The sequence below is a fragment of the Pyrus communis genome, chromosome 12 (genome assembly GCF_963583255.1).
Source record: "Pyrus communis chromosome 12, drPyrComm1.1, whole genome shotgun sequence".
NCBI classification, from domain to species: domain Eukaryota; kingdom Viridiplantae; phylum Streptophyta; class Magnoliopsida; order Rosales; family Rosaceae; genus Pyrus; species Pyrus communis.
The window spans coordinates 6360023-6381956 of record NC_084814.1 but is presented as its reverse complement, the minus strand read 5'-3'; the positions used below and the strand labels follow the sequence as shown (position 1 = coordinate 6381956).

General features: G+C 38.1%; 2 protein-coding genes across 2 annotated transcripts; one reads left to right on the top strand and one right to left on the bottom strand.

Moving 5' to 3' along the window:
* The first annotated feature begins 12801 nt into the window (after nt 1-12801).
* Nucleotides 12802-16193, top strand: LOC137709677 (probable pectinesterase 68). Its single transcript, XM_068448664.1, has 5 exons — nt 12802-13219; nt 13343-13532; nt 13720-13926; nt 14731-14978; nt 15854-16193. Exons 1-5 carry the CDS (start codon nt 12882-12884, stop codon nt 16011-16013), a joined length of 1143 nt encoding a protein of 380 aa, XP_068304765.1. The 5' UTR covers nt 12802-12881; the 3' UTR covers nt 16014-16193.
* Nucleotides 16194-16785: 592 nt separating this feature from the next.
* Nucleotides 16786-21663, bottom strand: LOC137711383 (peroxisome biogenesis protein 19-1-like). Its single transcript, XM_068450618.1, has 5 exons — nt 21463-21663; nt 21331-21382; nt 20583-20865; nt 17676-17992; nt 16786-17052 (listed from the first exon to the last, which is right to left on the bottom strand). Exons 1-5 carry the CDS (start codon nt 21500-21502, stop codon nt 17007-17009), a joined length of 738 nt encoding a protein of 245 aa, XP_068306719.1. The 5' UTR covers nt 21503-21663; the 3' UTR covers nt 16786-17006.
* Between the last annotated feature and the right edge of the window lie 271 nt (nt 21664-21934).

Genomic DNA, 21934 nt, shown 5'->3' with positions numbered 1-21934 from the left:
TTTGCGGCTATCTTCTTTCTGTTATGCTCAATGCTTGGCAGTAGAGTGCTGATACTTGGCACAATGACATTGGGAGGAATAATGGCTTCTGAACCAAATGCGAATGAGAAAAAAGTATCACCGGTTGCTTGTCGTTTGGTTGTGCAATATGCCCATAGACATCCGGGAAGTTCGTTTGGCCATTTTCCCTTCTTGTTGGAGAGGGATTTCTTGAGGTCATAGAGAATCGTCTTATTAGATGCTTCGGTCTGCCCATTGCCTTAAGGATACCTCGGCGTCGACATGTGCTGCTTGACGTCATATTTTTGGAAGAACATCGCCAAATCTTTGCCTACGAATTACAGGCCGTTGTCTATGACGAAGGATTGAGGATGCCAAATTGGTAAATGATGTTCCTCCATATAAAGTGCTATATGTCCGACCGAGTTGTGGTTGTCATAGGTTCTACTTCCACCCATTTAGTGAAGCAGTCAGTTACCACGATCATCATGCATCTGTCCCCAGTAGCGGGTGACATTGGCCCTACCAGGTCGATTACCCACTGCATGACTAGCCAATGACTTATCTGCGGGTGTAGTTTACTGGCAAGCATTGCTGGTACCGGCTTGTAGTGTTGGCAGCGGTCACACTTTTCTATTAACTTATTAGCGTCTTGATGCATAGTTGGCCAGTAATAGCCTGCGTTAAAAGCTTTTCGTGCTAAGGATCAGCCTCCAGAGTGATTTCCACAAACGTCTTTGTGGATTGAACTTAGAACCTTTATGTTGTCGAGATGTGCTAGGCAGAAGAGATGTGGTATAGTATAGAATCTTCAGACGAGAATGTTGTTCCATATGTAGTAATGTGCTACTTTGTTTGAAGCTTTATAAACTCCAATCTTTCCATTGGGAATGTGCATTGACCAGGTCATTTTTAATAGAATCTTGCCAATTTAGAGTTATACTAACCTGTGACACCTTGGCTGCTGGCTCCGTCTCTATGCTTGGCTTGTCCAGATACTTCATCAGAATAGAGCGTTTGAGTTGATGCTTGAGGGCGGAGCCTAGGCCGGCTAACGCGTCCGCGTGAGCGTGTTCTGCATACGAAACTTGAGTGAGGGTGCAAGTCTAAAACACCTCAAGCTACTTTTATACCTTCTATATGTATTGCGCCATTTTCATATGCTTTGTCGTGTACTCCCCGGTAATCTGGCTAGTGATTAGCTAAGAATAGAAATGAATTGCAAGCTTTTACATCGCCAAGTCTTTTGCCATTTAGAGGCCTACTAGTAGGGTTTCGTACTCTACTTCGTTGTTAGATGCAAGCCTAGAACGATCGCCTATTCGACCATCAAACCTTTTAGGGTGACAAGGACCACGCCTACTCTAAAGCCCTTGTAGTTAGATGCCCCGTTGACGTGCAAATGCCAGAAGTCTTCATCGGGTGAGGCAAGTGTGGCTTAAGTGTGCTCGGTTGCCTCCGAGGTATTGTTAGGCAACGCTATTTCGTCGTTTAGGCTAGGTGTGAATTTTGATATGAAGTCTGCCAAGGTTTGGGCCTTTATCGCCATGTGGGGTCAGTAAACTAAGCCGTATTAGCCAAGTTCCAATGCCCATTTCATTACTCGTTGAGAAGCGTCTGGACAATGTAGGATTGAACGTAGAGGATATTGAGTTATGATGATGACTGTATGAGCTTGAAAATATAGTTTAAGCTTCCGAGCCATAACAACTAGCACCAAAATTAATTTCTTGATCTTCGAATATCTGGTTTTTGCATCGAGAAGAGTTTTAGAAGTGTAAAATACCAGCAGTTAGGCCCCCAGCTCTTCTCGTATGAGGGTAGAACTCACTGCTACTTTTGAAACTGTCAAGTAGATGTATAAGTCCTCTGCTGCTTTTGGCTTGGATAGTAAATGAGGTGATGTGAGATACTTCTTCAGGTCTTGGAAAGCTCATTCGTACTCATCATCTCATTTGTTTGGTTAGACCTTGAATCTTTTTCAGAGTAGTGGGGGACTTCATATTCAAGATCACTCGAATTTACCTTAAATGTACATTTGACGGGGTTGGGCTTCATTGTCTTCACCAAGTTGTTGATGTGGTCTGACCACTGCTTTGGGTCAAGAAATATATGTTCGGCGTCTCTTGAATCGTCTTCGGTTAAGGTTGAGTTGTCTTTTTACACTTCAGTAGCCTCTATAGGGGTAAATGACTTCTTCTTTGACTTATTCAGTACTTGCACATTGTATCGTTGAGGTGTGGCATAGTTTGACTTGATCATTTCTACTTCTTCTCTTGGGATACGGAATTAGATTTTTTTTTATACTCGATAGAGGTTACCGCACTCAGTTTCACTAGCTAGTGCCAACCTAGAATCTCATCATAGTGTTATTTTGCTGATGGCAGTCGAAGTGTAACCATTGAATCTGGTGCGTACCTCATCTCAGCGCATGATCGTGTTTTCCAGGCCCATTTGCTGAATGACTGAAAGTTGAAGTAGGTTGACTGCACTGTCATTGTCCACGATCATTCTGTCGACTATGACATAAGCCAGTTGGACAAATATGACCAGTTCATCGTCGTGTGGGAAGTCTACACCTTCAGCATCCTACTCGATGAAGCCGATGATGGGTCTAAGGTTGATGTCGGCTACCTAGACCTGTGAAACCAATATAGCATGATGGATGTTCCTCTTCTTGTATTTGTTGGTGACCCCCAAGTGCTCGAATTCTGCGAAGATTCCGCTTATTCGAAAGATGGTTTTTCGTTTACGTTTGCGTTCCCTCTAGGCTGCATAGCTGGTTTGTCTAAATATCTGCCGCATTTACCATCCCTTACCTGCTTCTCTAAGTAATCCTTCCAGGTATAGAAGTTGTCGGTCGTGTGACCGAGACCTCGGTAGAACGAGCAGTATTTAGTGTGATCCAACTTGATGGTGTCTCCCTTTAATTGTTTTGGCAGCTTGAACCACGGTTCGCTCTTGGTGTCGCAGAGGATTTAGTGGATTAGGATCAAGAACTTAGAATAGTTCTTCGATGTCGGGCCTCTTTTAGTTAGGGATCAGTCCTTGCGCTTGGCCTCCTGCCTGCTTTTGTCGTTGTACTGCTTCCCGTCCTCTTTCTTTTAAGCTACTGTCAATTTTTTTTAGGGCTACTGTCTCTTCATCGAGCCTCATCCCAAAGTGCATGTTTCTCTGCCAGAGCAATTAAGTCTGCTAAAGTTAAATCTTATTTCATGATAAATTCTTCGAATAGTAGGTGGTCTATTGTGAGTCTTTTTTGGAAGACTACACTAGCTATCGAGTCGTTACTCATCTTTGCCTTCTCTATTTGAACCTCTTCACATAGTTGTAAAACGACTCATTTGGGGTTTTATTGATGTTAAATAAGTGGTCGGACTTCTTCTTGATTGGGCGATAAGGTGTGGAATCAATCTTATGGTTCACATTGTAGAGTGGTGACAAATATCTTGCGCATGAAAGTGTCGTTGTTTCGATAGAAGATCCTTGCGCTTTGGTAGTGCTTTAGGTGCCTATCAGGGTCTCCATCTCCTTTGAAAAATGTGAAATATGACATGCTGAACTTGCGTAGAGGCTCTGCCTGCTCAATCTCGTTCGTGAAAGGTGACTTGCTAATGTTGGTCATGTCTCGTCGGAGCACATCGTTAGTGACTTCGTTGCGTTGGAAATCACGTAATCGCTGGGTCAGAAGCCTTTTTACTTCTTCCTGGATTTACCTTTACAGGGGTAGCGGAGCTCTTGGCTGCCCCCAGTCGTGATCTACTGGTCTAGGCTGCTCTTTCACGTGCTCAGCTCATTTATGTCACAGTTGCGGTGCATATGGTACATTTCTAGCAAGCAAGCAAATTACAAGTAGGTTGTTGGTTGAACTTGAGCTGAATTGAAAGACTTTTTCTCTCTACCCATCGTTCTGCCTACTCCAATATAAGGTGGAAAATGTTCCTTGCAGGCTTAGCCGCAAATCAACACTTCACCTGAAAGGTTGTTCATGTTGATTATCGGAGTGTGGCCCTAACCGTGAATGTATGCTCGTCCATTGACCTAACCAAGAGCGCTAAGAAAAACGTATATGCTATCTCGAGGGCCTAGTCGGGAGTGTACACTGCCAAAACGCTCGGTTCGTAGTTGGTTAAGTGGTTGCTTACCTAGACGCTGCTGAAGAGGCTCGTCGTCTGCCCTTATCCTACTTTGGGACACCTCATCTGGGGCACGCTGCATCTCGATACACTACAATAGCTGATTCACCAAAGTCATTTGTTGCGCGAGGGCGCTTGTCAACTTTATGACTAGTAGGGACAAGTGTTGTTCACCATTTGGGTTGGAAGTGTAATGGACTCCGGGCGTGAGATTTGAGTTAAGATATGTTAAATATGCAGAGAAATGGGGTTAAAATACCCTTAGTTCAATCGCCAGTCTAAAAGTTTGAAGCTGGGACGGTTGGACTAATCTTGGACCGGTCTGGATCACCAAATAGGCCATGGAAATAAGTTGGATTGTGGGTTGGACTGTAAAAACGGGTCAGATTGTCTGCATAGGTCGGACTGTAGGTGCGAGTTGGGCCTCTAGAGTGGGTGGGCATTGGGCTCCCCTTAGTGTGCCTTGGGGCTGCAGGTCTTAGGCTCGGCTTTGGAACGCCCTGGGCTTGCACTGGCCTTAGGCTCGCAAGTGCTGGGCTGATCCACTTGTTGCAACTGCTTGGGCTTCAGTTGTCATTGCAGCGTCGTGGACCTATTAGGTGTGGCCTGCTTCGCGCTGGGCTAGCTGTCTTATGGCACAGGCCTAAGTTTATTGCTGCAAGATGACCTGCTCACTGTGGGTGGTGGGCTCGCTACGGGCTGTTATGGTGGTGCCCCGTGGGGGTAGTGTTGGTCCTTTTACGTTAAGCATCGTGGATCGTTGTGGTGGGGCTACGCCTTAATCTCCATCACTTGGTCCAAATCCTAGAATGTAGGAAGTTCTATTCGTTATGGTTTCCGAATTCCTAGTCATTGTATTTTTCTTTTAGGTTTTCAAAGAAGTTTATAAAAAGTTCTAGGAATAAGAATGTACGAAAAATCTACGAATAAACGAGAAATGAGAAACTTTGAATGCGAGAGTCTTCTTCGAGCGTATAAATCCAAATCTCAATGAAAGCACCAATTTGTGAATGCAAATTTTTGCCGTCTTCTCCTTTGACGAAAATGCACCTGCAAAATAATAACACCTAAGATTAAGGCCAAAAGCCTCACACATCCATGATGAATGGGGGAAGGGGGCTTTGGCCTAATAATCTCCGATGTCAAAGTTAGAATACTGACAAGAATGTGTTTAGGAGTTTGCAAGTAGCAAATGGCTTAGCTTTTTAAAGGGATAATAAGGCTATTTATAGGGGAGTGGCCGTCCCTATTTGGAGAATAGTGGCCAACCATATATGGTGTAATTGGGTGAATAATTGCAAGATATTATGTGAAATAATATCTTGCAATTAACATGGCAATTAATCCTAAATTAAATAGGAACTTTGGGAGTTACCTTTTGGATAAGGATTTGATAAGGAGTGATGAGAGAGATTTGAATAAATACCATTTTGATCACCTTTGACTCTTCCTTGATTGAGCCGTTATTGTCTGCTGCATGTGCGTGGGAATCCCGGTGTGCCTCGAGGGTAATTTTGTCATTTTCACCCAAAAATCCACGTGTTACCTTCATAATTTTCTTGATTATTTTTGGCTCCACAATAGGTCTATCTAAACATCAAATCCATGCCACGCGTTAGCCAGCAACAAAGAAGAAAGTGTATGAAAGGATATGAATGCTATCAAATTAAGCACTCATCGTAAGCTGCTTTCTAACCACCTTCGCATGACTCAGCGCTTGTTGGGTGTCGACCGAAGAAACCAAGCAAGTAGCCCTACGTAGATTTCACTTCTTTTCCACTTGTTAGTCGGACAGTGGATAAGTAGCCTATAAACCACACCTAGGAGTACAACCCATTTACTAGTAAGTAGTGAGAAACTTAAAGGCCCAAAAATTTTAGAGCTCATTTTGGGCCTATAAAAAGAAGGCAAGTACAACTTACAAACGGTCGGATCCGAGGGGAAATGATTAGATTACCTTTGCCAAGAGCTATTGTAATCCACAACTCATACACACACACACACACACACACACACAAACTACTTCAGTAGACGTAGCCCATCTTTTACAGAAGAACCACCTAAATATCTTTGTCTCCAAGTCTTTAAGTCGCTCATCGAGCAACTATTGTATGTCTTCAAACTGGATGAGATGTCATATTACCTGTGGCACCGCGATTATGCGATGGTCTGCTATCAGCTTACTAGAACTGCTAGACTGGAGAATCGGTAGAGCCTGCTTCTAACGAACCGTTGTGCTACTCTTCTTTCTAGATGGTGTGCTAACCTAATTCCTAGGGCACCCTCATGAAATCTAGGCAAGAATGAATGCTTATGCATGGGCTTTGTCCATTACAAACACTTCCATGATGACCCGAGGTGAGTGTAAACTTTGCCCCAGACCTAAGGCGATAAGGCATGTCAGAGTGAGAGCCTAGCTCGGAATGAACACTCATAGATGCTTTATTCCTTGACATATGATCTTCTTCCTTGTATGATAGATGATCTCTAAGCTCCTGCCTCTGATGTTGACAGATAAGAATTACGTTGTTTATGACTTCTTTTCTTGGTCTTTTGCGAAATGGTGATTCTTGCTCAAACTCCATATTTGGCAAGACAAGATTAAGATCTCTAACAAGATTAGGATGAGTAAGGAATTAAATGAACATCCTCGTTTGTTAACTAAACACCATGATAAGGTCTACAACCTGCAAGGAAAGAGTTTATGGATGGTATATCCCAAAATGGTCTGCTTTAGCGCGGATTTGCTAGAAGACATGTGTCGCACTATGGGCAGAGTCGTTAAAGGCTGCACTGATGGGTCGAAGCCTATAGGAGCTAGGGCTACCATATAATTGATTTAATTAGGACCGTTATGAAAGGTAATATCGCTCAGTAAAAGTTAGCCAAAACAGTGGTAGAACATCGGTAGGTAGCTTTTGAACTGGTTGCGGCTGTTCGGCAGGAGCCGGCCAAACCAGTTGTTGTCGTTGATTTTGTTGATGTTATTGTGCCGCCATAACCGTAATGGAAGTGCATGATGGTGGTATAATGGTGGTTGTTGTAGTAACCGTGGCAACAATTTAGGGCATCGATGAAGTAACGACTATCCCTTCTAATGGTGAAAGTGAATCCAATCTTTGAATAAAAGGTGCAGCGGAGGCTGTGATCGACGAAAACTCCAAATTCACATTTTGGGGCCTTAGATACTCCATGAAAATCCCAGATTGCAAGGATTGACCGTTATTCTTGCTCGCAGTTCTTTGCATATCCGACACGGTTGTTCGATGTGAACAAGAATGAATGAAGAACATCGAGAAAAGATTTTAGAATTTACTTTTGTAATACCTCGTATTTAAAAAAAAAAAAAAGGTGTATGTATGCGTATTATTTCTATATTAAAAAAGTTTTGTATCCCTCTATAATTGTATTTTCTTTATTTTGGTTTATTGGACAAATATACCTAATAACTAATAGAATGAGAGGTGGGAATTTTGTTAGTAGAGTTAGTTTGATATTTTCTCACAATGGGCCGAGAGTTTGAGGTGGGACTAATTGAGTAGTTTTGTCTTGTTATTTTATCCAAAGGATGAGGTGGAAGTTGGTAATTAATAGAAGCTAATAATTAGGATGAAGAGGTGGAGTCTATAGCATGTGTTGTTAATCTATTAGCATGCATGAGGCAATGTTTGTGGTATTTAGAAGTGCTTACTCATCAATCTAAAGGAATCTTAATCATTCGGGCAATATTCTCACTCCAATGCAACTCTATCAAGCTTACCTCGAGATAAACCTTTACGTGGGCTTTGATGCTTGCATCCATCTTGCATGATATTCATTTGTTCATAATTAACTTGACACTTGTTGCTTTGCCACTTGAACATGATAACTCATATATTTCATGCATTTATACCATCCATTTCTAGTCTCTTTGTGATGTTTTTAAGTTAAACTGGTTTCATTTTACCTTATTTTGTATACTTTAGGATCGATTTGAAGGCAAAAGAAGTGAAAACATGCCATTTTTGGAGCTGACCCTTATTCAAATGTGGAAAGAAGTTTAGTGGCCTGTTTTGAAGCCCAAATAAAGAATCTAAGACGAATCTGGCTTGTTAAAAGACCAGGAATAGAATAAGAAAAGAATTGGGATATCTAGCTTGATTTGGAGGTGCCAAATAAGGCAAAAACGTGTAAAATAAAGGCTAAGTTGTTGGGATTACTTTGGAATATCTTGCAGCCCCATTTAGCATATAAATACTAGGGTTTCAGATCACTTTTACATAAGCCCCCCTTGGGGTCACCTAGAGCTCTCTCTCTCCTCTCTTTCTTTAGCCTTTCTTCCAAAAACAAAACCCTATTTCCCTTCACCATCTGTTGCCACCGAAGAAACCACGCTATTCTTGGAGAAGTTCAACATCAGAATTGCATCAAGGGGTTTCTTCTATGAACTTAAATTTCACTCATGTTTTTCTTGATATTTATATATTTTGTAATCATGTTGTGTAATTAAGTTCATAGCTGAGGAATTCGATGTAGCCTTGCAAACCTTCTCTATGTTATTAAGTTAAATTATTCAAATTACCAATCTGTATTCTTGTTTCATTCATTGATTTTATAGTATAGTTTGTTTGTTAATCTTAATGTTTGATCACCATTAGAACTGCTTATGAATTATTTGATCAAGGTTATAGTACACATCATGCTTAATCTTGGTGGACATGTGAATGATTGAAGAAACTACTATGCATACATCCTGCAATGTGATTTCTTTGGTTCTTTGAAGTTTTCTTGTTCTTAACGGATTCTTACTTGCTAATCTAAGTTGAACATCACAACTAGGTTGCAGATTAGAAGTACTTGATCACAACAACACATCAAATGGATGATCATAAATAAGTAAAACGAACCCTAGTTGCAGATTGGAGAGTTGAATGTGTTTTGACTTAATTTTCATGGAATTAACTTGTAACGGTGAAATCGGCATCCCTAGTTCCGTTCCCATTGTTTCTAAATTAATCTATCGTTCATCTATATCTTGTCTTGCATTTTAAGTTACTTTAGCTTTCAAAAACAAAAATCTAAATTCAGTTTTCATTTTCATTGCTTAGTTAGGGTTCACATAAAGCTAGTAATTTGTAGAGGTCTAATCAATTCCTGTGGTTCGACACCCGTACTTGTGCCACTATACTATCCTTATATTTGCACTTGAAGGGAACATAACAGAACATTTATCATTCTTAATGATTAGGACAACACTTGTTGCCTTATTATTGGAACACATTTTATGGTGATAATTAGCACAATACTTGGTTTCTTTCTATTGGCACACTTGGGAGATTTTTTTGGAGATGAAGATGTCATGCAATCTCTATAAAGGAAGGAGCAAGAACCAACGGAAGGGACATGGAGAGAAGAGAGAGGAAGAAGAAAAAAAGAAAAGAAAAAGAACAGCTCCAACAAAAAGTCATTCTCCCTTTCATCTTACATCTTACCTTTCTTTTACATATTGTTAAGGCTTTAAGCCATCTTTCATTGTATTTGTAAGTCTCTTATATAGTGAAATACAATGAAAGCAAACCCCAGTGGATGTAGTCAATTTGGCGAACCACTTAAATCTTGTGTTGTTCATGCATTTACATTTTGAGATCATTGCCATGAGAAGCACTCCCACTAAACCGTCAAAATCTCCATTTACTTCCCCTGAGAAGTAAAATAAGAGAGATAGATCCCAAAAAATGCATGAAAGCTTACCCAACAGAATTGCTCTATGGAACTCAAATGGGTTTATGCATCAATATCACCTAGAGAGAGATGGAGTAAAATGGTAAAGTAATATTTCTCAACTAGATTGTTGTGTGTTATCCATACTATATATTATTGATAATATAATACAATTTTGGCTACTAACAATTTGATTAGTGTTGCACATTTAATACAATTTTGGCTACTTACAGTTTAATTGGTGTTGCGGATGTTATAGAGCATGTGATTATTGATATCCTTGTTACTTGGCATATATATAAGCATTCTTGCAAAGCAAGAAAAAGAGTTATGTTGTGTTAAGTGCTCACTTTTGTAAAGTGTTTAAGTTGGGAGGATATTCAAGGGCTGAAGTTTGCCTTGAAGTTTGCCTTGAACTACAAGTCTATAAGCCTATACCTATAAGCGAGTTGAATGGATACCTTTATAAGCTCTACAAGTTGGTCTCTCTTCATTCATTTGATAGCCACTTTTGAAGGAAAGTTCTATTCACACACACTTATTTTTACTTTTTATACATCTTGTTAATTTGTTATCATTTATCTTCTTCTTCTTCAATTCATTCAATCTGATGATTAAAAATTGAAAAGGGGGATGTGATAAGTAAAAATTTGTGTGTGGATAACATTACTCCTTTTGAAATTGCTAAAAGCTAATTCTACCAAGTGACTCAAGACACTTTAACGATACAATCAAACATGTTGTTTTACAAGTCAAGTAAGCTAATGTACACAATTGATAAACTAAGAGGTGTATTCAGTTGGTATTTTGAGGGATTTTAATGGATTTTGATGAAGTTTAATTAATTTGTAGAGATTTCAAGTAAAATTTTGATTTAGTTCTCTCGAAATCTTAGGAGGAGATGTGAGATTTGTGAATGCTTAAAATACATTATGATTCTCTTTAATTCCCTCGAATTCCTTAACTTTTTAAAATTCTTTAAAATCAAATTCCTAATTGAATACATCTAGAATGTTAAAAACTTTTTAAAATCCTAATTCAATACACTCGGATTTCTAAGAATTATAATAAACTATTTTAAAATTCTTATTGATACACTTTGAATTAAGAGAATCACTTAAATTTCTAATTGAATATCCCATTAAAATTCTTTAAACTCTCAAATGATTGCACCCTCTAAAACTCATCATTTTTTTTGTCTAATAAATTTCATCATTTTAAAGTTCATCGTTTTAAAAGTTCATACTACTACTAAATCCAACTCTTATGGCTATTTCGTCAGAAGAAGGAAAAGGCAATCTGTGTATATGTGTGGTTATGGTTTGGCTCTATGTTAAAACTGAGGAACTGGGTTGGATCCACGTCCCAACGTTCAAAAAAGTTTTGAAAAAAATTAAGGTGGGGACCAACCTTGTCCAGAAATATGCATGGATCGATGGATGTGCTCTTACAAATACAATACAATACAATACAATATGGTATTTAACCATGCCTGGACCATCAATATTTGTCACGGCTTACGCACCCCACCACCACCACCACCATTCCCCCACCACCACAGGATATATATCTTGAGAACAAATGACCGTTTGAAGGAAGCAGCAGAAGAAACTCGAAAGAACGGTATACAGTAAGGAATAAAACAAGAAGTATTAAGTCAACAAGTTGTTTCTTTTTTGTCTCAACATTATTAAGTTAATAATTCGCACGCTTTTGATCTGCAAATGCAGCAACAGTTTAAAGTTGTTATTTAAAGGGAGTTACTGTCGGGACAGGATAATAATCATTCTATCATCACTAAAAGTTAGAACATGATCAGGATCAGTGAACTATTAGTCTACAAATGATAAATAAAAAATGTCCGTAACAGAAGTCTCAGAAGAACCAATGAAGGAAACAATTTAATAAAGAAGAAGATAATATACATGGAATTGAAAACAATTGCAACCCATGTCACTGAGTTAAATCAGCTTCAGGTTAACTAATTGTAGGTTGATTATCCTCAACTCCCCACTCCCCACCCACATTGAAAACAAATAATATGTTGTCTTGTCAAAGCTTTTGTTTGAGGCATCAAAATTTGAACCATACTTAAATTTAAAAGTTTTTAACTGAATACCGACGAAATGGCGATCAAGATTTTACTGGTAACATTAGCATTAGTGCCAAACAATGTGGCAAGAAAATATTCTTAAGATAAGATAACATTCATCTTGATCGGCATTACCGTATTTCTTTTTCCCAAGTTAGGGTCTACACTAGAAACATTCTTACGCTAAATCAATCCTTTTCTTACATTAAGGTCGTCTTTCACCTAAATTATAAGGGAGTTTTAACGAAAAGTCCACGGTACTGTTTACTTTAACGAAAAACCACATTTTTACACTAAAAAGTCAAACTTGGTAATATTCACTTTACCCTTTGTTTTGTCCTTATCGTTAAAACTCAAAATTTTCAAGCTTTTTTCATTAGTCTTCCTAAATTATAAACTATAAATTAGTACATTACGTAAAGAAATGGCGATAACACTCGAGCCAAGTGCAATATACTAATATTCACTTCATAAACTAAAATCACAGAGTTCATGAATTACAGACATAGGGTATAGCCTTTGACAACAACAAAAAAAGACAGTGAGTTAGCTAGATTCCTCAAGCTGGATGGAGACTTTAGACACATCGTAGCCACTATTGATTAGGAGTTATCTTTCTCACCGCTGGGTTTGTCCATGAAAATTAAGCCAAAAATATGTTGACCCACATACCTATCCATTCCAAAGGATATTTTTTTAGCATAAGCAACCGATCGAAGCAACTCTAAAATTATGACCGTTGGAGAAAGTGCTAAAATTGTATGTTTGGCATTCTGCATAGATATATGGATATACATACATATATATATATATATATATATATATAGCAGTTTCATTTCTTCCATACCTCCTAGCTCTCTTGCAGTCGCATGATCTAATAACTCAGAGAGCAATCTTCCCACCACATTCTCTCTCTCAATATTTTTTACTACAATAATTTTGGATTCAATTCAATGGCTTCGCATTCTCTTGTGTTATCATTCATTTGTTTCTACTTGGTGTGCAACATACTTACTTTGTTAATGTTGTTTCATGCAGTGCCAGTTGTGACGGCAGCGAGAAGCTCTCACGTACTAGTCCGCAGCAGTCTCATGACCTCGTCACCAACCCCTGCCACCGATAGCAGCAGTTCCAAGCACCACCACAAGTGGGCTGGACCCAGCGGCCACCGCCTGATCACGGTCGACGTGAACGGCTCCGGGGACTTCCAGTCTGTCCAGTCCGCCGTCAATGCGGTCCCGGTGAACAACACGGTCAATGTTGTCATCCTAATCAAGCCCGGATGTTACATGTAATTATAATTGTTAATAACATTGATATTAAAATTCTTCTTAAACTTAGTAAGTTAATTACATATAGAATTAAGCACGCAGACTATCATAAGAATTAAGAACAACAATATTAATTAATGCAGAGAGAAAGTGGTAGTGCCGGCGACGAAGCCTTACATCACGTTTCAAGGAGCCGGGAAAGATGCGACGGTGATCGAATGGCATGACCGTGCCAGTGACCCTGGACCCAACGGCCAGCAGCTCAGAACTTACCGAACGGCTTCTGTTACTGTCTTTGCTAACTATTTCTCTGCCAGAAATATTAGCTTCAAGGTACGTAACAACAAAGGTGTATACGTAGCTAGCTACTTCATAGCACAAACACGCCCATATATAATAATATATGACCTCAGATTTTACGGTGTAACAATAGAGAGGCCACATTTTAAAAACCAGATTCATTTTAAGTGATTGCATGCATGCATCATTAGTAATATTGATCTTGGTTTATTGGTTGCAGAATACTGCACCAGCACCGATGCCGGGGATGCAAGGATGGCAAGCGGTGGCATTTCGGATATCGTGCGACAAGGCGTACTTCTCAGGCTGTGGCTTCTATGGCGCCCAAGACACACTCTGTGACGACGTAGGACGCCATTACTTCAAGGAGTGTTACATTGAGGGTTCCATAGACTTCATTTTTGGGAATGGTCGGTCCATGTACAAAGTAAGAAGCTATACATATAAACCTAGCTAATTAATCCAGTTATTCAATTAGCATAAATTAATTAGTATTTTGAATCATGCATGCCACTTTGTCTAATTGTGCTCCGGCCAATAATTTAGATCAATACGATATACGAAAACCCGTGACTTTTTCCTTTTGGGACGCAGATGCACCTTGTTATTGTCACTCTGTCAAAAGAAAAAGATGTTTGCGTGTCTTCTGCAGCATCTTTTGTGACAGTGATGTCAATGGGTGCACATAAATCCATGAAAAGTGAGCTTGCTTTTTCTTCAGCATTTTTATCTTATCTTTTACTGGCAACAGTTTCATCATTTACCATGCATGTAAAGCCAGGGATTAAGGTATCTATTACTTAAAATGTAAGCTTTACACCAATCAACAATTATTAATCACTCAATGACGAATCAACATTTGATAGTCATGCACATAGATGTATGTAACTACTAACTAGATGTTCAAGAGTAACTATTGGCATTAGTCACTTAGCATTGGTGTGAATGATTAACATTAAAATGTGTTTGTATTTTACTGCTTAAAGAAATTTGAATGAAATTATAAAAGTGATGTGATGCCGAGAGTCTAGATTATTCTTGAGTTATAACATGTATAACCACGCTTCAAGTTGAATATTACACCATACTAAAAGGTATTGAACAAAATGATTAATCTCAAGAACAAATCCAAGTGAATATATATATGCAGTAAATCTCAAATTACCCCTGTTTTGTTTTCAACATATACTATCATTGTTTTGACTTATACAGCTTTACTGTTGGCACACAGGACTGTGAGCTGCACTCGATAGCAACCAAGTTCGGGTCCCTTGCAGCCCACTACAGGAACTCGCCGGATGATAAGTCAGGGTTCGCTTTCCTGAACTGCCGGGTTACCGGTACGGGTCCGTTGTACGTAGGTCGGGCCATGGGCAAGTACTCCCGGATCGTATATTCCTACACCTACTTTGATGACGTGGTTGCACACGGTGCCTGGGATGACTGGAACAACACAATCACAAGAAGTACTGCTACAAAGTAATTAACCATATATTCCCCTTTATTTTCTGTTTAACTGCCATAATTTCTTACATACGTAGGTTTGATTAGTTGGTGCATATATAAGTTAGATTAGTTGATTAGGTCGATATACTCGTCTCATTATATTGGGATGAGATTGTGAGAATCCTCGTCATATCCGTTCAGTATACATCGTGCGATCAGTTTTTATTAGGTAATATTTGTGTTTTAAATAAAAAAATTAAAAATAATTTTTTACTGCACGATGTACGATAAACGGATAAGAGATGAGGATCTCTAAAATCCTCATCCGGATGAGATCAAAATCCATTATATTGGAGTTTCGATCTCTCATTCTAGATCAGAATAATTTAAAATATTGATTAAGAAAACAATATTTTTATTTGTCTTTTTGAAAATAAGAATGTCTGTATGGCCCATTATATTTTGGTTATGTGCTCAATTATGAGTGTTTGGGCTCCTGATCATTGTTGGCATCAAATTTAGTCAACAAGACAAGGCCGTAGAAAGCTCAAAAAAAGTTGAGGTGAAACCATGATTTGGCTACACCCAATGCCAGCTATTCACAAAGATTGTCGGGTGATACTGAAAAAAAAAAAAAAAAAAAAAAAAGTAGGGAATATTACCCGCGAGCATAATTGCGTGAGTGACTGACAACTGTCATGAAACATGCAATAATAGTAGGAGTCACTTATGTAAATGTGAGCGCATCCGTGATTGTCTCAGATAATGCTCACAAAATACCCAAACTATTTTCTTCTTTAACAAGTAAGATAATCATATGTCATGCCATTCGTAACTATCACATCGTGTTTGAGTTTCCGAGTTTGAATTTCCCGCCCAACTGACCTAAAGTAATTGTTGGAATGCAGTGGGAGTGTGTATCTGGGAGTGTACAAGTGCTGGGGGCCAGGAGCAGAAGCCCTGCGAGGGGTGTCATGTGCCCCGGAGCTTGAGTACGACTTGGCTCATCCGTTCCTCGCCAAGAGCTTCGTCAATGGCAGGCACTGGATCGCACCCGGTGATGCCTAAGCTTTTACTTTTGCTTTCTATATCTTCTGCTATTCCTTAATTTATTTATTCATTCATTCATTCAATTCTTGTAATATTGTTTGCACTCCAAGTCTCCAAGGCTTTTGTATTAAGATTTCTTTGATGTATTCGATTCAATTGTATTTATTCATTTCATGTATCTAAGTCTCTCAGCCCTTTCTCATTTGGAAAACATAATGTTTAATTTATGTACTTGTATTTTTTCTCTATTAGTTTCCAAACAAACTATATCGACGCGAATAAAATGCTACTTTTCTATCTAGTTAAAATAAGTTGCGTCACGTACACTTTGTTTTGATAAAAGAGTGGAGCACGAAACAAGTTTTAACTGAATAGTAACCCCGTCCAGAATTATAGCCTTACAAAAAATTCTCTTTAAAAGAAGGATTACATCTGGCTAACCTGATGCCTATTTGGCAAAATAAGCGCCTGATAGATTTCATAGAATTATAGCCTAACCATTGGTTGGAGACGAATTTTTTGACAAATCAGATCATTTTTTTTACTTTTAGACTTACAACCCTCTCCATTAGAGATGGCCTAAAGGAAGTGATTTTTGCACCGCCCCCCATTTTCACGTTTTGCACACCCCTCGGCAACTCGAGTCCATGATTTTCCTTATATTTTATTAATCAAATGGGTCGAGAAAAGAAAAAGGTGTGCAAGATATGAAAAATGGTGGGCAAAAATCATTTCCCTTATCAACCATCATATACAACATGGGAAAAGCTACATCCAAAGACCAACAAACAAATAGAAAAGTTTCCCTCCCATATTAGCCCCAGATTTTATACAAGCTTTTATGTCCCAACACAGCCTGAAATTGGGCAGCTCAAAAAATTCATAGATTTTGACATAATTCAACTGTAATAGGCAATAACCAATTGCACAAATTCTGAAAACCAAATAACTGTGCGCCCTCAGGGATAACTGCTAGGGGTATATGAAAGGTAGTCGGGGAAAGACATTTGCTCACATTATACAACAATTTTTCTGAGACTCCAGCATCTCTGGAGACCTGCAAAGGAAAGCAACGTTCATCAATCGATATAACTGCACCATATTTCGAAACAAATTGTGCAAATTGATGGTAAAAGCATGCTAACTGAGTTAATTTTCCGGACATGCAATTACTAGTAGAATAGTAGCCAAGAAGAAAGCTATCTGATTGTCCTTCGTAACATAACAGTGCATATTAAGTTTTGATATGACAAATAAACGTGCAGAACATCAATTTGCTCCAAACAGAATCTTCTATTCAAAATTTCAATCTCGGTGTCTTTCTCCTGCAGAACAGATTCAAGGTCTCACAGCTTTACAGAAGAGGCAATCTTCTCCTATTGATTTAGCAGTACATAAATATCTGATGATTGGTCTAGAATTCCGAATCTGAATAACTCTGAAAACCAAGTGGTTCGCTAATTCCAATACTTAACACTAAATGTACTCGGACCATTTTCCTGATAAGATTGCACCAACAGTTGTTCTTCCAAATAAATAAAATCTAACAACAGTATTCCATACGAAATACAAAAAATGAAAATGTGGTAATCAGATAATTTAAGATGTACGAGCAATTTAAAATTTGCATAAGAACCGATGATTCAGATCTTCATGATTAACACAGTAGAGAAGACTTACAGTTGTCCAAGGCTAGCTAGATCAAAATCAGGAGCTAGCTCTTGCACAATATCATTAGGTGGTTGGCCACATTCTTGCATTTTCTGCATGAGCTCAAAAATCTTGTTGAAGTTTCCAGAATCTTTTTCGTAGACTTCGTTAAGTTCTTTTATGAGTCCGTACTGGTGAGAATAACGTTCATAATCCTCTTTACTCAAACTTGCTTCATGCTCTTTCAACCACTTTGGATATCTTTCTCCAATTTCCTTCATTGGTTCATGAAGAATATCCTTAGACAACAGCTGCTGCATCATGGTCTCAACAATAGATTCCATGTCCTACACAAATAATAGGGGTTTATTCAACATGTTGGACATATAGATGTTTGGCCAATTCGACAAAGCATCGAGGAGGAAGGTAAAAGGTAAAACATATTTATCAAATACAATGAACATTTAGTAAAGCATTTCTTTATAAACCAGATCCTAACACTTAAAAGGAGATATACAGAGATATAGGAGATTATTATGCTGATAAATATGACACCTTTAGAACCCACGTTAGCTCAAATTTTGCAAAACTCAGAAGCCCAACATTGCATATGTAAGTAAAATAGTCTCAAATACATGGAAAGTACAAAGATAAAATTGGAGGATCATTGAATCTAGGTCTACTATAGTTTGACTACTTCCAGGGCTATTAAAACAAATAAAATGACTTTTTATAGACAGTTTCAAAAGCATAAGGCATATGCACTTGAGAAATATACTCGTCGGTCGGGTATGGTTTAGATTATCTTTCGGTACATAATGAAAACAATACTTGTTTTGACCCCAAAGCTTTAAAGTTAGAAATGGTCGTTGAAACCATAACCAAAACTTTTAATTTCTAAAAATACTTCTTTCAAGCAATGCATGAGCCACTAACTGAGTGCTGGACTAATACGAAGATTACCAAAAAACATATTAAATGAAACACTGAATTGAAAGAATTTGTTTATGCAAAATATAATACACAAGAAAACAATATACATAAATACATACATATAAATATATACATAAATACATACATATAAATATATACATAAATACATACATATATACATACATATATACATACATATAAATATATACATATACATATACATATATACATACATATAAATATATACATATACATATACATATATATGTATATATATTGCCACCAGAGTCTTTGATGCCTACAATGTCGGGTGTCATGAAATCTAGTACCGAAAGGCAACCAAGGTTAAAACCATCTGAGACCAGTTGACCTTGTTTTGTCTAGTCGTTCGGCCACTTGAATAAGTAAAGCCTCTTAGAATATTTGGAAGGGTTAACACCTCAATAAATTTCCTTTAGCTATTTAAACCACTTCACAGGAACAACGCAGACATGAATTATACTAATTTGTTTCATGGATGCAGCAAAGAATTAAATTTAATAACAGATAAAAATAATTAAGAAATTAGACATCATCTTATGCCGACCATAACTCGAGGCAGCACCCATCTTGTGTTGTCTGCATCAATTATCAACCAATCTTCCAAAAGAATAAGGTACCAGATATCAGTAGTGGATTTTGAGATTTTTGTTATTTTGTCCACAGAGTTGGATGGGGCTTAGTAGGTACCCAATGTTGGTCACAATATCTTCAACAATTATATTGGCATGACTACCGTTGTCTATAACCAGAATGTGAAATGGACCATCACATCGAAACAATGCTTGAAAAGTGCTCTCCTTCATCAATTCCTCTTCATTTTCTCCTACATAGTGATTTGATGATGTTGACGTAAAACCAAATAAGAACAGTTTCTATTTTAGTTCTTGAGTGGTAAAGGCAGTAGGAGTGTCTTTATAATCGAACATCACCAATGTATCCAGACATTGTTCTCAAACAATGTCAGAAGCCATTACATGTTCAACAATTCACCTCATATTTAGATTCCAAAGTTCGAACTAGAGCTTACACTACTTACTGCGTTTTAGTTATAGACGTTAGAAGAAGTAAGCAAATGAGTCATAGAAGAAAAACAACCACCAAAGTTTTTCACAAGTATCAAGTCGATAACATGGTGGTTGGTTCCACGTAACAATCCAATTCTTGTACCAACTGATAATCTCGGTAAAATGGTGGAAGCTCATCCTGATACAATAGAGGGTTATCAGTCTGTCCTTAGTTAACTTGCATCTGAACATAAATTCCTCAAACTTTTCGGCATAATCGATGACAGACATATTCCCTTCACGTAGAGACAATCACTAGTCCAAGAAACGTAAAAAGAAGGACAAGGGTCAAAATTTATCTTTCAATATTCTCTCTCCCCGACTCCAATGTACAACTGGTCCTTCATATGATATTTAATTGGCATTTTAAGGCCAGTTCCAAAGACTTTGGCACCAATTTCACTTTTGGAAAATCTGGCTTCGTGAACCATAGACAATTGCCAATCCAAGTATCAGTCCAGGTCAGATGGCCAAAAACTTAGGGCAAGAACCATAAAAATTCAGAAAACGGACTCTATATTCTTTACTGATAGCCTATCATAACCTGAAATCCTACAACTACCACACCAGAAATTGATCAATATTCTCCGTAGAAATATAATTAAAATCAGACATGGATCATAATCACACACAACCATCTGCAAACAAAATTTTGTTAGACCGTACATTACAAAAATTTAAAAGAAACAATTTTCCAAGGAAAAGGAGGTTAACAGATCAAACTGCAAGTATTCACAAAAATCATGCATAACTGTGTCGAAAATACAATTTGCAAACCAATAACAGCTCAAACTGCATTCAAACCTAACCAAACAATAAGCAGAAAACCTTGAGAAAAACCCAAACAAGAAAGAAAAAAAAAAACAAATGTAATTCATACAAGCACAAAGCACATTACCTGAGACCCAGCAAGACTCTCGAACTGCTTGACCCAATCCTCCACCATTGCATCGTCCACAATATCATCTCCACCTGGTTTTGCACTTGTCACGGATTCGAGTCCCTTAACAGCTTCTCTTGTCTGCTCTCTGAGCTTATCAAGTGCCTCAGAAACATGCGATTCTCCTGAAACCTTTTGCTTCCCCTTTTTCTTTGCCCTTATTTCAGGTAATCCCATGCCAAGTCCTTGAACCCCAGCAGGCAAGGAAGGTTCTTTCTTGTCCTCCGTAGATTCTTTACTTCTATGACAAGTAAAAGAAAGCTAAATACTCAGATTGCGGCATAAGTTCACACATTTCCAGTACTACAAGTATCTAATCCATTATGCCCGACTTATTTTACGATTTTCTTCACGAATTTTTTCTACAATTTTCTTCACGGGTTTTGCTTATATCCGTAACTACATAAGTTGAAAATGCTGCTGCACAATTTGGGCAAAGGGAAATTACAAACACCCATCATTTGATTGCTTTCTAGGTTCGAAAACTAAATGTTGAATGAGATAACAATTCTAGACAACATTTATGAAGAGTTATAAACTGCTTCGGAACCAAGAAATCAGAATTTCGATTCGCGATGTTCGTACTTACCACACAGTACCAACTGATAATTCTGGAGAAACACAAACACGGAAATTGTAATATTATAGCATAGTAATTAGTAAAGATTGAAGCTTAGGAGATAGAGAGGAGGAGGGAAAGAGAGACCTTTGAAGGGAGGGTTTCTGGAGGTTGAGATTCTGGAAGTCATCCAAAGCACCTGAAAGAGCAATTGAAGGTGAAATCAAAACATGATGAGAGAGATAGAGAGAGAGCAAAAGCAAAAGCTTCTTGTATTACTATCGAGGAGTTCGTCTAAGTCATCGGAGTGGTCAGCCATGGATGAAGCTTCAACTGCTCCCTGTGTGAGGGCTTGGGTGTGGATTGGAATGGGGTTTTATGGAAGCGTAGAATTCGAAGGGATTGATAGAAAAGCAAAGCACCAGAAATGACGTGGAGAGGCGGTCAAATCTATATGGACTTTTGATAATTTCAGCCTTCAACTCTTTTTGTAAAGATATTTTCTCTCTCTTTTGTGACCAACAATTTTACTAGCTACATGTGAGAGAAGTCGCACACAAAATACAAAGGTATGTACAGTTTATCGATACAGGTTTTATACAAGATTTAACTGATAATATTTTAAACTGCTCAGTGGTACGTACTATGAAAAAAAAATTGCAAATTGAAATTTTCGTTTGAAGGAAGTTTTGAGATCGAATATCAAGTCTATAGTTACAGCTTACAATTTATAGATGAAGATAACTTTAAT